The 16,733-nt window shown below is 37.7% G+C and overlaps 6 protein-coding genes across 7 annotated transcripts; 3 read left to right on the top strand and 3 right to left on the bottom strand.

Annotated features, from left to right (window-relative positions):
• The first annotated feature begins 67 nt into the window (after positions 1-67).
• LOC114523528 (EF-hand calcium-binding domain-containing protein 5-like) lies at positions 68-8,700 on the top strand. Its single transcript, XM_028544487.1, has 21 exons — positions 68-990; positions 1,074-1,137; positions 1,247-1,320; positions 1,549-1,661; positions 1,761-1,803; positions 1,911-2,010; positions 2,393-2,530; positions 2,726-2,977; positions 3,100-3,244; positions 3,357-3,438; positions 3,586-3,771; positions 3,871-3,978; positions 4,414-4,569; positions 4,832-5,077; positions 5,596-5,730; positions 5,940-6,089; positions 6,405-6,511; positions 6,651-6,901; positions 7,641-7,737; positions 7,827-8,056; positions 8,389-8,700. The coding sequence occupies exons 1-21, from the start codon at positions 286-288 to the stop codon at positions 8,634-8,636; spliced, it is 3,630 nt and encodes a 1,209-aa protein (XP_028400288.1). The 5' UTR covers positions 68-285; the 3' UTR covers positions 8,637-8,700.
• Positions 8,499-10,327, bottom strand: LOC114523526 (iron-sulfur cluster co-chaperone protein HscB-like). Of its 2 annotated transcripts, none has more exons than XM_028544485.1 (7): positions 9,956-10,327; positions 9,697-9,793; positions 9,516-9,605; positions 9,196-9,334; positions 8,975-9,022; positions 8,774-8,877; positions 8,499-8,587 (listed from the first exon to the last, which is right to left on the bottom strand). In XM_028544485.1, exons 1-6 carry the CDS (start codon positions 10,273-10,275, stop codon positions 8,789-8,791), a joined length of 783 nt encoding a protein of 260 aa, XP_028400286.1. In that variant the 5' UTR covers positions 10,276-10,327; the 3' UTR covers positions 8,499-8,587; positions 8,774-8,788. The 2 variants fall into 2 exon arrangements, with proteins under 2 accessions (XP_028400286.1, XP_028400285.1); XM_028544484.1 differs by having other exon boundaries at positions 8,512-8,596; positions 8,775-8,877.
• Positions 10,328-10,407: 80 nt separating this feature from the next.
• Positions 10,408-13,168, top strand: LOC114523525 (short-chain specific acyl-CoA dehydrogenase, mitochondrial-like). Its single transcript, XM_028544483.1, has 10 exons — positions 10,408-10,662; positions 11,006-11,155; positions 11,272-11,383; positions 11,470-11,585; positions 11,667-11,702; positions 11,778-11,948; positions 12,047-12,184; positions 12,263-12,358; positions 12,442-12,498; positions 12,741-13,168. The coding sequence occupies exons 1-10, from the start codon at positions 10,441-10,443 to the stop codon at positions 12,891-12,893; spliced, it is 1,251 nt and encodes a 416-aa protein (XP_028400284.1). The 5' UTR covers positions 10,408-10,440; the 3' UTR covers positions 12,894-13,168.
• Positions 13,064-14,068, bottom strand: LOC114523527 (thioredoxin domain-containing protein 17-like). Its single transcript, XM_028544486.1, has 4 exons — positions 13,884-14,068; positions 13,551-13,632; positions 13,374-13,455; positions 13,064-13,231 (listed from the first exon to the last, which is right to left on the bottom strand). Exons 1-4 carry the CDS (start codon positions 14,023-14,025, stop codon positions 13,166-13,168), a joined length of 372 nt encoding a protein of 123 aa, XP_028400287.1. The 5' UTR covers positions 14,026-14,068; the 3' UTR covers positions 13,064-13,165.
• Positions 14,069-14,220: 152 nt separating this feature from the next.
• Positions 14,221-15,591, top strand: LOC114523654 (zinc finger HIT domain-containing protein 2-like). Its single transcript, XM_028544643.1, has 2 exons — positions 14,221-14,717; positions 14,842-15,591. The coding sequence occupies exons 1-2, from the start codon at positions 14,257-14,259 to the stop codon at positions 15,530-15,532; spliced, it is 1,152 nt and encodes a 383-aa protein (XP_028400444.1). The 5' UTR covers positions 14,221-14,256; the 3' UTR covers positions 15,533-15,591.
• LOC114523655 (alpha-ketoglutarate-dependent dioxygenase alkB homolog 4-like) lies at positions 15,561-16,654 on the bottom strand. The gene is made up of 2 exons (XM_028544645.1): positions 16,292-16,654; positions 15,561-16,143 (listed from the first exon to the last, which is right to left on the bottom strand). Exons 1-2 carry the CDS (start codon positions 16,628-16,630, stop codon positions 15,637-15,639), a joined length of 846 nt encoding a protein of 281 aa, XP_028400446.1. The 5' UTR covers positions 16,631-16,654; the 3' UTR covers positions 15,561-15,636.
• Positions 16,655-16,733: the final 79 nt, after the last annotated feature.

Genomic DNA, 16,733 nt, shown 5'->3' on the forward strand with positions numbered 1-16,733 from the left:
TTTAATGTTTATTAACTTCTCGAAAGGAAACCGCCAAGCGGTCTCCTTGGATACTGGTCCATTTTCTTTCAACTACAAATCACAACAACAAGACCAGGTTTGTAGTAAAAGTGCAGTCAAAAATTTCTCGTACGTTTTAAAGACGTTAAACATGTAAGATTAATTGACATATTTCTGTTTATCACTTCTTAATTTGTGCTTAAAAAAGGGAGAAAGTTAAGTGATATTATTTGAGTAACCTGCTTATATAAACTTATTCGTAATCTGACTTCGACCACAAGCAAGATGGCAAACGTTATGGTTGCGCAAAAACCAATTACTGACGTAAAGAAGCAAAATCAAGTCGACGAAGAAAGTTCGAACTCGAAGCGAATAGCATCCCCGTACATCGCTCAGCTTGCAAGAAACTCAGCCCGCCGCTGGAGATCGAAGCATGAAGCGATCATAAATAAAAGAATCGAGAAGGTAAAAGCAGAACGCAAGAAACGTTTGCGAGAGATGAACTTTCCACAAAACAGGATCGTGCCTTTAGATGTGTTGGCACGAGAGTGGTTGGACGACAATCCAGTAGGAATGGAACAAAGAATTTATTTGATTGAAAATTTATTCCCTTCTCTTATTATGGGCTTGGAGAAATTACTCACAGAAGTAGAGAAACGTGAACTAGTCGAGAAAAACACTGTTGCAACGTTTAATCCAGTAAACTACTTGGCACAGTACCTCATGAGAAACAATCCAAGATATAGTAACTTTCCAGAGGCTTCTCCATACGCCAAAGGTTTGAGGAAAGTTGCTGAGGACTTGAAGAGTGAGATTTATGAAATAGATTCAAATCAGTTGGCCATATTGAAATCAAGCGTGCAAGTGAAACGGATGGAGAGAGAAAAAATGGAACGAATGAAAGGAGAGGAACTTGATAGAAGAAGTCTGCTGCTTGAGAATATGTTTGTCAATTGGGCACAGAATGATGGCACCATATCGTTAAGTATGGTAGGTACTGCTCATTGGTCATTGATTATATGGTCGTAACCAAAATTTCTAGTATTTTGATAAACCTTCTTCATTGTCATAAGGTTCAAAATGCAATATGCTCATTCCGAGAACGCTCTGAAGCTTTGCCTAAGGAAATAAGAAGAGGTAAATCATCTTTGTTCAAATACATTCATTTTTGCATGCTCAGAGGACTAATAATTTACAATTGCTTTACATTGCTTGCACTCTAAACAGTAAATGCATTGATTTCCAGAGGCGTATTTTGCCATGGATCCGCCTAATTTTGAATCACAAGGAGCACTTCTTGGAGTTCATGAATTCAAAGAGGTCAGGTACCAAAGCTCAGCTAGCATACAAGATCACTGTAACCATCATCTTAAACACCATCATATTGGCACCATTGCTAAGCTTCCACCTTCATGCACTTACAACCAGATCACTTTTTTTATTACCATTCATCATTATTACCACTGTGCCACTCTCCAACCACCAACATCCATCCACATTACTTCGTATATATTAATTATCTATAACAATCTTCAATTTACTATCCAGATTCTGAACACATGTACCATAAGCCTTTCAAATCCTGCATTTGAAAAGTTCTTGGAACATTTTGCCCAGTGTGCCTATGACTTCCAACAGGCTGCAGAGAGAGTGACTATTAGGTCAGTATCAGTGCTGTAAATCTTTGCAACATTGTATGGTGTTCTATTTATGTGTATATTTCTAACATTGGATTATTATTGTTCCCTTAACTTCAATAGATATGCATTTAAAGCACTCTTTCTGGCGTGTGACCACGATGCGGTATGTGTGAGGTGTTATATTCTTTTTTGAGATCGAAAAAGCTTTGAAAATCATCCCATGATTTGTGCGGACACCACTATATAACTCCGTTTTCTTCTTCACTGAAGGTTGGAGTGTTGGACAGACACAGAGTGTTAGAAATCTTGGGCAATTACTACGACAGCTCAACTCAGGAAATTAAAATGACGTTGCGAAATCCAAGAAAATGTATGTTGATGGTTGGAAATTTGCTCTGTAACTTTATGTGTAGCTCGTGCGTTACCTCGCTTGCACGTTTAGATAGTTGGCTGGATTTATATTACTAGAGATTACTGTTATATATATATTAGGAAGCTTACGATACACCAAATGTACGGCGCGGACGTGAATGGGCTAAACGTCCAGACAAAACTCAATCCAGACAAACTTCAGCTGGTTTCAGCTATGCTTCATCTCTTAAACTGAATACAAACAACAAGGTGTCGTTTTCGCCTGGCTCAGCTCATGTGTACCTCTCGTGTGTTGATCTGAAGATGAACCATGCCAGAATTAAAGTCAGAGACAAACTGCTACACTTCCATTTATGATACGATAAATCTTTCATTTTCAGGGCCTATTGTCGATATTGAGGAGTGTGAGGATTTCGCGTTGGCTGAAGAGCAAAGAAAAGGGGAATTACTTAAAGAAGCCACTGAAACTTCTGACCCAAACGAACACAAACAACCCGAAGTGTTACCTCTAGATACAGGTGAGGAAAACGATGACATGGGAAAATGATTTAGACGTTGTATTAAGCTCTAGTCTTCCTTTGTTCCTTCTGGAGAAATTGACCAAAATCGCGACGATATTTCAAGCGATAATGGTTTCTCCGACGGTGGAGTTTAGAGGAGGGATGATAGACAAACATTACATGAAATCATTTTGGGTTTTTTGTTTATACCAGAAGAAAAAGAGGAAGAAGTGCCCTCGAAGATTTCGGAGACGATAATGGCGGAGGTGAAAGAAGGGAAAGAAGACACAACGAAGGTTCACGAAGACTTGCAGGACGACAAAACTAAGGACGACGTCTTGGAAAAGAAAGATGAGACTCAGAAAGATTCAAGTGAAGGTCAATTAAAATTGGAAGAAGAAGTTCAGGACAAGATCGAAGATAACAAGAAAGTCAGACCCAAACAATCTCTGGAATTCTCTGAAGGTTTGTGCGAGGAACCTGTCGTTTTATCAAACAATTTGTTGCGAATCCGCTTGGCTTTTACCTCCGTTAATATCAGTTTCTTGTGCGGTTTCCAATAAGAAATGTGTTATCTTTTTTCTCAGACGAAATGTCATCATCAAGTCACTCGATCATTACCGAGGAGCGGCCACAATCCGTGATGACCGGATCCGCATTTGATAAAAATCTTCTCAACCAAACACAGTTTGTCAATCTTTGTGAACAGTTCCTGGGAGACGAACCTCTGAGGTGAGTAGAAATCTCGTATAAGGTCCTATCGATACTGAAGAGCGATATAGCAAACAGATATTCTTTTTCGCACAAGATTAACTGGATTTGTCATCTTTTTCGGACAAATTAGGTCCGCTCTAGACAGTTTGGTGAGGTTTATCAAAGCCAGCTACAGTGAAACGGACGAAGAACGATTTGCGCGTCAGGAAAAGGTATGAGATAGTGGTAGACATCGAGAAGTTATTGAATTTTGCTCGCATTTATACATTTTTAGACTTTAGTTCTTCCAGAACTTCCAGTTTTGTTGCTTTATTCAAATACTTTAAAACTTTGTTTCAAATCTCATTCTCCATCCAAAGGCTCGTAAAGAAGCTCGCCTGAGCAAACGCAAGCACATGGTTGATCAACTTTTCGATTTCTGGGACGTGGACAGATCTGGTACATTGAATTTCCACGAAGTTATCGAGATCTTGTCAAGGTGGAAAGATATTTCAGCGCAGCCTCTATTCCAAGAATGTAAGGAATATAAAAGCATTCTTCCTAGCGTGTTAATGACTTTGATAGTAATTTTAAATCTTCCAGAATTGTCTGTTAGGCTCCGTAAGACAGAAAATCATCAGCCCAATCTTTTTATTATTTTTCAGATTACATGCTCAGAGCTGCATGAATACATCGATGCAATCTGCACATCGTGCTTTCCACATGAAGATCCGTTTGAACCAATTGTGATATTCCTGCATACAAGTATAGAGGTATAAGATTTGTACTCCTGTCGCATGTTTATCCGAGCTTCAGGAATAGCTAAAAAGTTAGTTTAGTTTAGGTTTCCTCCTGTAGTAACACTGGATCGATAAGAGATGATCCTCACTGGACCTATAGGAAGAACAGTTTAGAACTGATAGAGTTATCCAGTATAAATAAAGTTAGTTTAGTTTAGGTTTCATCCTGTAGTAACACTGGATCAATAAGAGATGATCCTTACTGGACCTCTAGGAAGAACAGTTTAGAACTGATAGAGTTATCCAGTATAAATAAAGTTAGTTTAGTTTAGATTTCCTCCTGTAGTAACACTGGATCAATAAGAGATGATCCTTACTGGACCTCTAGGAAGAACAGTTTAGAACTGATAGAGTTATCCAGTATAAACAAAATTAGTTTGTTTACCGGCATCAAATGCGTTCTTGTAGAGAACATTTGAAGAGAGAAAGCGTGGTGAGGCAAGAAAATCGTGGTTAAAAGACATTGATTTAGCAGCCAAGAGCAGTGGTGGTGTTGTTGACGTCATTTACGAAGCAGTATTTCGAGCGTTATTCAAAGACGCTGAAGCTCATGGCCGAGGCAAGGTAAGACGGCTCGTAGAGGAGGCCATCTTAAAGGATATAACTACAACTTGATTTCACTAGCGTTTACAGTTGCCAGACCGAGCGAATATCTTTTCATCAGTGTGTTGAAGGCTTGCGTTTGAAGGCAATTCCGAGATGTGATACAATTTCTTCTTCCAACATTTCCAAAGTTCACCAAACTCTCGTATTACATAACATAAACAAACCAACCCAAATGTTTAGCATTGAATTTCCATAGTAAATACCGAGGCTTTTTCTACAGGTCATAAGCGCTTCAATTGCGTTGTTGGAGGATAATTTAAATCCGGAGAAACAACATCGGGGGGAGACATTACTCCGCTACGTCGCTGCGACGCCTAACGATGCTGCCTTCGTGTTAAAGAAATGCTTGTATCGAGATATGAGATGCGCCAGTTTTACCGTCGTGGATTCTGGGAAGCCGATACATGTAACAAAAGTTAGTAGTCACCCTGGGGTGTACCTGTGGAACCCTGCAAGAAAAGAAACGGTAATTGTCTGGAGTTTTATACCCAGTATAAATAAAGTAGATTTCCTCCTGTAGTAACACTCGATCAATAAGAAATTATCCTTACTGGACCTCTAGGAAGAACAGTTTAGAACTGATTGAGCTATCCAGTATAAATAAAGTTGTTTAGTTTAGGTTTCCTCCTGTAGTAACACTGGATCAATAAGAGATGATCCTTACTGGACCTCTAGGAAGAACAGTTTAGAACTGATAGAGCTATCCAGTATAAATAAAGTTAGTTTAGTTTAGGTTTCCTCCTGTAGTAACACTGGATCAATAAAAGATGATCCTTACTGGACCTCTAGGAAGAACAGTTTAGAACTGATAGAACTATCCAGTATAAATAAAGTTAGTTTAGTTTAGGTTTCCTCCTGTAGTAACACTGGATCAATAAGATATAATCCTTACTGGACCTCTAGGAAGAACAGTTTAGAACTGATAGAGCTATCAAGTATAAACAAAGTAAGCCCATTTTTACAATTATTCCAATCCTCTCCTAGGGCGCCTGCGGATCGTTGATTATTCTTCCAATAAAAGATTACCAGAAAACAGTGACGGGTGTCATGGCTGTCGATACTTTAGACGATCCAATGGAAAAGTCTGTTTTTATCACACACGAAATTAGTTTTTATCAGGTTAGCCTTCTTTCGTTCATTTCACATATGAAATCTTCATTTCAGTTTATCCTTCACTTCAGTTCATTTCATATACTCTTCATCAAGCACACTCTGAATGATTCAAAGCATTCAAATTGAATCCACTTTTATTTCAATGCTTTCCTTATTCGAAGTTTGAACCATATTTATATTTGCTTTCGTAACGCATCACTGACGTTTGTTTCCAGGGTGTTGTGAAAGCTCTCAGTCAAGGAATGCAGTTTATCGCCGTCAGCAGTAAAACTGTTAAAATTGCTGACTCGGCATTATCATGGATACATCGTCGAACCCAGAGTGTTCAGAATAGTAATTTCTATCTCGTTGAACCAGGACTTCATGTAAGTACGAGATTGGGCTTATGTTTAGCCTCTACTTTATTTATACTGGATAGCTCTATCAGTTCTAAACTGTTCTTCCTAGAGGTCCAGTAAGGATCATCTCTTATTGATACAGTGTTACTACAGGAGGAAACCTAAACTAAACTAACTTTATTTATACTGGATAGCTCCATCAGTTCTAAACTGTTCTTCCTAGAGGTCCAGTAAGGATCATCTCTTATTGATACAGTGTTACTACAGGACTAAACCTAAACTAAACTAACATTATTGTGCTCTCTTGAAAATGAAAAATGATTTTTTCTACCTTCTGTTTAGCCAGCAGATGGTTTGGTATTAAGAAGAATGTTTGCTATAAATTATGAGAGAAAGCGAGAATATTTCACCGATAGAGAAAGACTGAATCGCAAAGATAACTTATTCAGGTGCATGTGGTATAACCTTATCATTTATAATCTCATTCATGATTGTTGAAAAAGGGTGTTGGTGGTTCAAAGTGAAATTCAGTAAAATATCTCAAATTTCATTCAAAATTAACCTCTGGCTACATTGTACCATTTCTAGGGACTATCTCTTCAAATGCGTGGAAAGTTCGGAGCCAATCACCGCAGATGCCTATGGCGAGCGCCATCTTGCTTTTCCAATACGTGGACAAGATGGCGTTGCCATAGCAGTCGCTGACATCAGCATTGGTGATGTCAAACTTTTACCTGAACATGAAATGAACGAAATTCAGAAGATGCTTCGGTTACTTGCCGTGGCCCATCGGGAAGTCGCGGAAGAGGTCGCCGGTAGAGAGAAGAATATTGTCCTCGGTAAGATAAGCGTATATTGAACTTCTCTAATCCTTTTTAACTTATCCTCTCTATTAGTTCTAAACTGTTCTTTCTAGAGGTCCAGTAAGGATCATCTCTTATTGATCCAGTGTTACTACAGGAGGAAACCTAAACTAAACTAACTTTATTTATACTGGATAGCTCTATCAGTTCTAACTGTTCTTCCTAGAGGTCCAGTAAGGTCATCTCTTATTGATCCAGTGTTACTACAGGAGGAAACCTAAACTAAACTAACTTATTTATTTTACTGGATAGCTCTATCAGTTCTAAACTGTTCTTCTAGAGGTCCAGTAAGGGTCATCTCTTATTGATCCAGTGTTACTACAGGAGGAAACCTAAACTAAACTAACTTTATTTATACTGGATAGCTCTATCAGTTCTAAACTGTTCTTTCTAGAGGTCCAGTAAGGGTCATCTCTTATTGATCCAGTGTTACTACAGGAGGAAACCTAAACTAAACTAACTTTATTTATACTGGATAGCTCTATCAGTTCTAAACTGTTCTTCCTAGAGGTCCAGTAAGGATCATCACTTATTGATCCAGTGTTACTACAGGAGGAAACCTAAACTAATTCAATTATACTGGATAACCATCAATACCAAAGTAGGCTTGGACACATATCAAATGTGTTACATGGGACCATGGAACGTACAGCTTAGCCTGGTGGTACCGACAAATATCTTTATTATGTCATCTTTTAAATTTTCCTTTTACCAGAGGTCGAAAAGCAAAATGATGAATTCCGAATTCAAATTATGTTTGACCGGCTCTTGTTAACCGACTTACGAGACAACGTGTCAAGACTGGATGCGAGGTTGGATGTTAAGCGAAAAACTTGTACGATAGACAATTCAATTTTTCAACTTCACCGTCAATGCATTTCAAATATCGTGTGAATTTTAGGGCATTCGCCGAAATCAAAAGTTACAAAGATCCGCCAAAAGTTGTGCATGATATTCTGAAGACCGTGCTGGGAATATTTTCGATCGAACAAGAAGAGAAACTGGAGAACTGGCCGACGTGCAAACAATTTATTAATAACGATCTCGTGAGAATGATCACAGATTATGATCCAACTGCAGCTTCGTCCTTGGGAAAGGTCGATGGCAAGAAATTGTCTGAAAACCTGGAAGGTAAACACTAAACTAAACTAACGTGTTCTAAACTGTTCTTCCTAGAGGTCCATTAAGAATCATCCCTTATTGATCCAGTGTTACTACAGGAGAAAACTTAAACTAAACTAACTTTATTTATACTGGATAGCTCTATCAGTTCTAAACTGTTCTTCCTAGAGGTCCAGTAAGAATCATCTCTTATTGATCCAGTGTTACTACAAAAGGAAATCTAAACTAAACTAACTTTATTTATACTGGATAGCTCTATCAGTTCTAAACTGTTCTTCCTAGATTTACATCGTGACTTTAAACGATTAAAAATTGATGTTATTTGTATTTTTATTTATCAGGAATTTCACATGGCAGTGTTAGCAAGCAAGGTTCGCTTCCTGCCCAATATCTCTTCAACTGGGCTTTTGTTTGTCTGTCCTTGGTTGAGCACACCGCGAAGATGAGACAGAACGCTCGAGTTCGTGTAAAAGAGGGTGCAAAAAAGACACGAGGAACACCTTCACCAAGTGAAGATTCTGCCTTGAGTGGAGGCGCCAGCTTATCACCGGAACCAAAGGGAAAATTAAAAACAATTGTTAAGAATTAAGATTCTTATAAGATAGCAAAAATGTATATATCCTATTTTAATTCCAATAATTTTAATATTTTTATATATAAACTGAACCTGTCCACAACATCAATCTCAAGTGAAGGTGAAGCAATGAAGAGAAGTCAGACTCAGACCTGTTTTGTACAATTTCATCCCATGATTTTCTCACGAATTTGTTCGCTGATATTATCATAGTACTTCATTTTTGATAAGATTTCCTTTGCAGCTAAAAAATCCTCTAGAAACAGATAATAACGCACTATAAGTTGAGCAGTTTCTTGATGCCAGAACTGCCTCAAGTGTGACCAAATACAGCAAAGATCATAATGCGCTACCTTTATCAAACGCTTCTGAAGCATTTTCTCTATATGACTCCAGTTTGCCTGATGAAAAGATTATTATATTTTTCAGTGGTAAGTAATTGCTTTGGTATTCAGTACTGGTAGTACCACTTGAATAAAATATCCTAGGTTTTAGGTAATGAAAAAAATTGGCAAGTACCAGTGTATTAGATTTTGTAAGTTGTAAATGAGTATCAGGAAAGCTTAATCTTTACCTTCCACTTCCCTTCTCAACTCTCTTAACATTTCCTCAGTTCCACTCTCAAGCATCTCATTCATTTCCATAACCTCACTAAGAAATTCAACATCACTTCCTGTGTCTCCTTCTTCTATAGACAGACCTTCAAGTTTTAGCTAGAATATTTAAACAATAAATTCAGTGTTATTTTATACTGAATAGCTCTATCAGTTCTAAACTCTTCTTCCTAGATCAGGTCCAGTATGGATCATCTCTCAATGATCCAGTGGTTACTATAAGGGGAAACCTAAACTAGATTGCCTATCAGTGCTGACAGTTTTAAATTGCGCCACAGACCAGATACAGTCCTCTTGATAAAGGTTTGAGCAACACTTGATATGCTTCATTCACAAGTGATGACTGGAGACTTGACATATTCTGTTCTCTCTTGCAGATGAAAGATATAAAGAAAGTTTGAATTTGCTCAGGGAATCGAAATCCTGCCAGTTAATTTAGCACGAAATTGTTTTATCTTTACCTCAGATTTAAGGGAGAATTTATCAGGATGAAGATGGCTTTGAAGGCTACGGAACTGCTCTGTCAGGTACTGCGTATCTAGGTCAAATGATGGTTTACTAAAAATGGAAGTATTTAATGAACATTAGTGATAGACACTTTATCATTAGGGTGAAATATAACAAAGTAAGCTGGAATTGGGGCAATTGCAAGCTCATTACAATTCAATTCACCATTCTCTGCTCTTACAAGAAAAGACATTGCATCTTCTTCATACATACCAACTGATTAGATCAAAATATGTACGATCTGAAATTGGCTCTTGTATAACATTGCATGATGGACAAAAAAACACAGCTTCTCCATCAACACTGGCAGAGTAACTGTAGTTACATTTCCAGCATCTAACTGAGGGAGCATCACATAATTCCCTTGTCCTTTTGGGCGAAGAAAAAGCTCTCTCATTAAAATAAACAAACAAGTTTCTTGTTGTACAAAGATGTCTTGTCTTCAAAATATTACTCCTTAAATAACCAACTTGATAAAAGCATCTAAGATTCCTGGATAATAAATTTCCAAACAACTTCGTTATTCCACGCATTTCCTTTCAAATCGTCCTATTTTTAACCATCCACTTTCCGCATAACATTCCACCTTCTTTATATATATAGAGATCAGTGTGCACCCGAATATTGCCTGAGTAGAAGTTATTCGCCTTAAATTCGGGCTTACATAGTCCGAACTTTGAACTTGTGATATTTTTGTGATGAATTCCTTTCAAAAACTGTCGAATTTTTGCCGTTTTGTAGCCCGGAGAACTTGGAAAGCACCTCAGTTTACTAGGCAGAATGTCCGCGCTGTTTCTTACTTGTCAGGTTTGCCAGAAACGCACGAGATGCTTCGACAAACTTGTCGATATTTTGCAGACAATGAGCTGGCACCTATCGCTGGAAAGTTGGACAGAGAGTCACTCTATCCAAGTGAACAGGTATGAATCATGTAGTGTTCAGTGATTTCCATATTTATTCCTCACAACTCTTCATTATTACCTCATGTTTTCCCATTCAATATCACAGTTAGGATTTAATTAATCACAGTTAGGATTTAGGATTTAGAGGGAATGTGGATTAAGATAAGCTATGATATATCTCTGATTACAAAGATTAGGATTAAAAATTAGGATGATTTAGGTTGATTTAGTAGGTCTGACAATTTCTGCAGGAGCTTAATGTTAATTAGTTAAAATTACACTTGTAGAGATAGAATGGAATTTCATATTATGATTGATTGTGATGTGCATTTCATGTTCCCATCATTACATCATTTCACAGATAAAAAAGCTGGGGGAACTCGGAATGATGGCAATGACCGTCCCAGAGTCCCTCGGAGGCGCCGGGCTTGATAATCTTGGATATGCAATCGCAATGGAGGAAATCAGTCGTGGATGTGCGTCAACTGGTTGTATCATGAGTGTGAATAATGTAAGTATTCCTTAAAAACTACAGGGTTTGTGTGACTCAAATGACAAGTCTACCAATCTATGCATTTCCTCCATAAACTAAAAAAGAATAAAATGAGATTTTGTGCATGCATTTAGTCGCTATACCTCAATCCAATCATGAAATTTGGAACAGATGAGCAGAAAGAGCGATGGATCAGGCCTTTTGTGACAGGAGAAAGGGTCGGATGTTTCGCCCTCAGTGAACCAGGTGATTTAAGAGATGAAATTTACAACCATAGTGAGAAAAACTAATGTCATTCTCACTCCTATGGCCCTTAATTTGGTTACCTTTAGATAATGGTAGTGATGCTGGTGCTGCAAAAACATTGGCAAAAGACCAAGGTGACCATTGGTTGTTAAACGGTACAAAAAGTTGGATTACCAATGGATATGAGTCTGAAGCTGGAGTGGTAAGAGTTGAGCTTGGAATGTTTTCAAATTGAGAATGTAAATTATTTAACATACCTAATAACAATATCTTCTTATCTAAGGTGTTTGCAACAACTGACCGTTCTCAAAAGCATAAAGTAAGTAGACTTCATTTGCACATCAAAACTCATTTTGAAATGATTTATGGCAAATATTTATCCTCATTCTTAAAGGGCATCAGTTGTTTCATATTTCCAAAACCAGTCGAAGGACTTTCTTTGGGAGCAAAGGAAAATAAACTTGGAATAAAGGCAACATCAACATGCAACTTAATCTTTGAAGATTGTGCTCTTCCTAAAGAAAACTTGCTTGGCGAGTGTGGCATGGGATTCAAGATTGCAATGGTACGTACTACTTCTATAGAGAATGTGGCAACTCTGTGGATTGTATATTGCCCTATTGAGGGATACAAGAATTCATTGAAAAAAATCCTTTCCTCCAGATGACTTTGGATTGCGGTAGAATCGGAATTGCTGCACAAGCCTTGGGCATTGCACAAGCTGCGTTTGAATGTGCGATTGAATATGCACAGAAAAGAACAGCTTTCGGCAAGCCAATTAGTAGCTTGCAGGCAATACAGGTATGTTTCAGCCTTGCATAGATGAAGTGTCTTATACAAAAGAGTATTTCTCTGATTGAATATTTTCATACCCTCTAGTTTAAGTTGGCTGATATGGAGGCAAAGATACAAGGTTCAAGATTACTAACGTGGCAAGCGGCTTGCATGCTGGATGCCAATGAGAATTACATTAAGGTATTGTAAGGCACCATAACTAAATTGCAGCTCATCATGGACATTGATATCACCAAATTCTTGTGTGTCATATTTCCCCTTAGGAAGCAGCGATGGCTAAGTTATCAGCTTCGGAGACAGCCACATTTGTGGCGCATCAGGTACTTAAGAACCTGTTACACAGTGCAATTTTTCCTGCAACTTGCAATGCAATTCTTTTTTTAAGAGATTTAAATTTGGCAACTACAAACTTTTGTCTTTGACTTTTGACTCTTCACTACTAATTTATATCTCTTAAAAGTAAAATTGCATTGCAATTTGCAAGAAAAATTGCACCGTGTAACATGTTGTTCATACTTCTCCCCTGTTTGAAATGAATCTATGGACTTCAATGTCATTGTAGTGCATACAAATTCTTGGTGGAATGGGATATGTGAATGACATGCCGGCGGAAAGACATTACCGAGATGCACGGATCACAGAGATATACGAAGGAACAAGTGAAGTACAAAGATTGGTTATAGCTGGACAATTACTGAAAGAATATAGTCAATAAATGCAGGTGTATTATCAACCAGGTTTGTGAGAGGGAAATGTGTTGCAGGGTCGGATCTTTACCATCACAATGTAATGCATTATGAAAAACTATAATTTGATTCATATTAATCACCATTCTCAAGAGGTTACTGTATATATTTTTACACAATGATAGACCCCAGCTCAAATGAGCAATAAAATAATTTATTTGTTCTTCTATTACATTGTATATATTTCTATTTTACCAATAATATCAAATGATTTGATTTATAGTATTAAAAAATGTCTTGATTATTCCTCAAAAACCATATCCACTAAATCTTGTTTCTTGCAATCATCTGGACCAAGACGGTTAGCCTATAGAATAAATTTTTATTTTAAGCTGTGAAATCATACAAAGGACCATGCTCTATGGCTGCACCCACCCCCCATGGGTGGTGACAGGAAGGGTCCAGGTACCTCCCATGGGTGGTGACAGGAAGGGTCCAGGTGTACTTACTGTTTTCCATTTGATCAAAGTGGGAATACCCGTCAATTTAAATTGTGGATGTTTTCTGAACTCGTTCTCAGGATTCTTCCATCTTAAACAGAGACAGGGAAAAGTCAATAAATTTCAAGGAAACGAATCTTTGAATATTGTTTCATTTGTGTGTATTGTACGAGTAATTTAACATACACAGGTCTGTCACCAACATTGCATGAAATAAATACTGAACCATCTGCAGCATTTGGTAAACTCTTCATTATGACTGGATCAGCTAAAAATATCAAACACAAACACTTTGACATCTTCAGACAGAAATAAAGTCTTGAAATTAGGCATATGGAAGTTTGAAACAACCCAAGCATTATTGTGATGGTACTACCAACCAGGTAAGCTGAAAGATTAGCTTTACCACAGTTAAAACAAAACCAGCAATCTTTGGTTTGCCAGTCTATTGTCACAGTTTAACTATAGAGTAGTAACACCATCACATTAATTCATCTGAGTTTTTGAACCAGGCCATACCATCATTGCAATCTGGGCACCAGCTATGGCCAGAGGCATCCTTTGATCCTGTAAATAATATAAACACATCATTTTTATCTTTTAGGCTATCAAGTTTTGATAAGAGTTCTGAAAGACCATTCACTTTGATTTGTTCTGACATTTTGTATCTTTATTGTTCTCTTGCCTTATGTAACCTGCCTACGAACAGGTAGGTGGGCAATTTAATCATGACATTTGGAGGATTCCCCCCTGTTTTCTATTGTACTTTCATTGTGGACAAGGGGGGGGAATAAAGTTGGTGCGACACCTGGTCACTGAGCTATATATTTGTCTGGAGTACTATACCAGCAATATGGCCGCCAATGTGGTGCAAATCCAGGATTCAGAAGAGATGGAAGATGAAACTCCTGCATTTTCAGACGCTTCTGGTTGTCAATTGTGTCTTAAAAATCCTTCTAAATACACCTGCCCTCGATGTAATGTGAAATATTGTTCAGTTGAGTGCTACAGAAGCAGAAAACATGTCGAGTGTTCTGAAAACTTTTACAAGAAGTGCGTAATGAGTGCGCTTCAAGGAGACACAGTGGACGAACAAGAGAAACGAAAAATGATGGAGATGTTGAAACGCTTTGAGGCAGAAGAGAAAGAGGAAAGTTTACCTGAAGATGAGTTAAATTTGGGTGAAGATTTGGAGGAAAGGCTAGAAGGTCTGAACTTGGACCTGGATACTGAAAAAATATGGGAAAAGTTGACACAGGAGGAGAAGAGGGAATTTCAAAGAGCAGTTGATGATGGATATATTGGGTCACTTATTGATTCATGGGTACCTTGGTGGAAAGCAGCAGATACAAGGTTCGTAATCAATGATGTATGTTGTACATGGGTACCTTCATGGATTATTAGGGAGCTCAAGTGTCTTTAGTTTAGTGTGGATACATGTTGATAATATTTCATTTAATGTTTCATTTGTTTTTAGCCACCATGAGACATTCAAAAGTGAGATGTCCGGGGATGATACCAAACCAAAACTGCTAAAAAATATCCCTCATTTATCTACATTGATCAAGTCCAAACTACCAAGTGCTCAGACAAAGTATAATCTCATCAACATTCTCTATAGCTATGTCTATGTCTGTAGATATTACAATGGTTGTCATCATGAATTCATACTAGAAGCTATTGACAAGATCTGGAAGCTCTCAGCAGTATTGTATCATACTGTAAATTGTTCCAGCTTAGACAATGCATTAAGGAGTGCCGTTGAAGCCATCCAGCAACACAAAGAGCTGTTTACATCTGAGGAGTTTTCTCTATCAATCATTGATGATATTTCTTTGCTTCTAAGAGAGAACAATTCAGAAATCAACTACGTAGAAGCAGCCTTATCAGATCTTCACAGATCAATTGCAAGTGCTATTAAAATTACCAAGAATGCTGGTGAGTCAAAAGATCGTGCAAAGACGCTTTGGCTTGTGAAGAAAAAGGTCCTGTTTATGTTAAGTTGGTTTCGTGAAAATAAAGACGAATGTATGACATTGATTCCTTTTCTTCCTGTCATAAAAGAGGCAATGACCTTAGAAGTGAAGCAACTTCAAGAAGAGAACTTGAAGATACAAAAGTCAAGAATGGGGAAATCTGGTAAAAAATTGATTGAAGAATTGAATTAGATAATATTGAATAATCATTGATGCTATTGTATAAGTACATGTATTTTGAAATATCTGCCTACATATAAAATAAAGAATAACTCATTGTAGTTCTAGTTCATTAATTATGTGGATGTTGGCAATCCATTATAAGATTCAGCTAACTCTAGCAGTGGTTTTCCAGTTCTTGTATACCCTTCCCCAGAGAGAAACTCTGCTGAGAGCTCCCTCAAGGTGATAGCAATCCTTCGTGATTTAATATCCTCTCGTTTGATCCCATGCATCCACACATGTCTTGCATCACCCTGGAGAATCACCAGCGAATATCTCGGCATAGGTATTCTGATTTCATACAATTTTTCCAAATTTGTCAATGTAAGAACTGTGTCAGACAGTAAATTGATTGTAACAAGACGTTCGCCCCAAAGCCATGTGTCATCGATGTGAGGGTCAATAGCTGCCCCACGTTCCGGACTATAGTCAAGATTACATAATTCAATGGGATGAAAATCATGAAGTTGAAGAATATCTTTGTGGATTCTTTTGACAATGAATTGTATAAAACTTGGAAGACCAGTGAAGTTGCCAGTTTTAAGCTTCTTTTTCTTGAAATTAACTTTAGGACCAAAATCCTACAGAAAATGAATACTTGAATTAGAAGACTACCCGGCACTTTCCCTCCTATCAGGGTCTATCCAGGGTTTGTCAGTGATATATCATGCAGGGGTAGAGTTCAACCTTTTCCCAAGGCCTTTGCAGAGGTAGAGTCCCCCCTCCTACCTGTTTTTGTCTTCCTGACTGTGAAACCCTCCACGGAAACTTTTCAATCTCTTCCACCATAAACTCCTCTTCACTTTTTGTAATAAAATCCTCAATAACTGTTATCCCAGATACCATAATCTGAAATATGCAATCATGTTTTGAGCAAGTTTCTTCAGACTTGCCTAAATAATCATCTTGTAACACAGCTGTTGAACACAATTCCTGACATTTAATACAAAACATCAAAGTTTTGATCTTGTTTTTATGACTTGCGTCTGTATTAAACGCGTTGATAAAGTCCTTTTTGTCTTCACAAAGTAAACAACGTCTTATTCCTGAACAAGCACAATCATCCATCTTGTTTGGCTTCGATAACACCAGTAAAAGCCAAAAGACGTACTTTTACTCCGTAATCCAAATCCGTTTAAATCCAATCTTAATCTAAGCCTCAGCTAAATCC

The sequence above is a fragment of the Dendronephthya gigantea genome, unplaced genomic scaffold, assembly GCF_004324835.1.
Source record: "Dendronephthya gigantea isolate DGI-Jeju-01 unplaced genomic scaffold, DenGig_1.0 000028F, whole genome shotgun sequence".
In the NCBI taxonomy this organism is placed as follows: Eukaryota; Metazoa; Cnidaria; class Anthozoa; order Malacalcyonacea; family Nephtheidae; genus Dendronephthya; species Dendronephthya gigantea.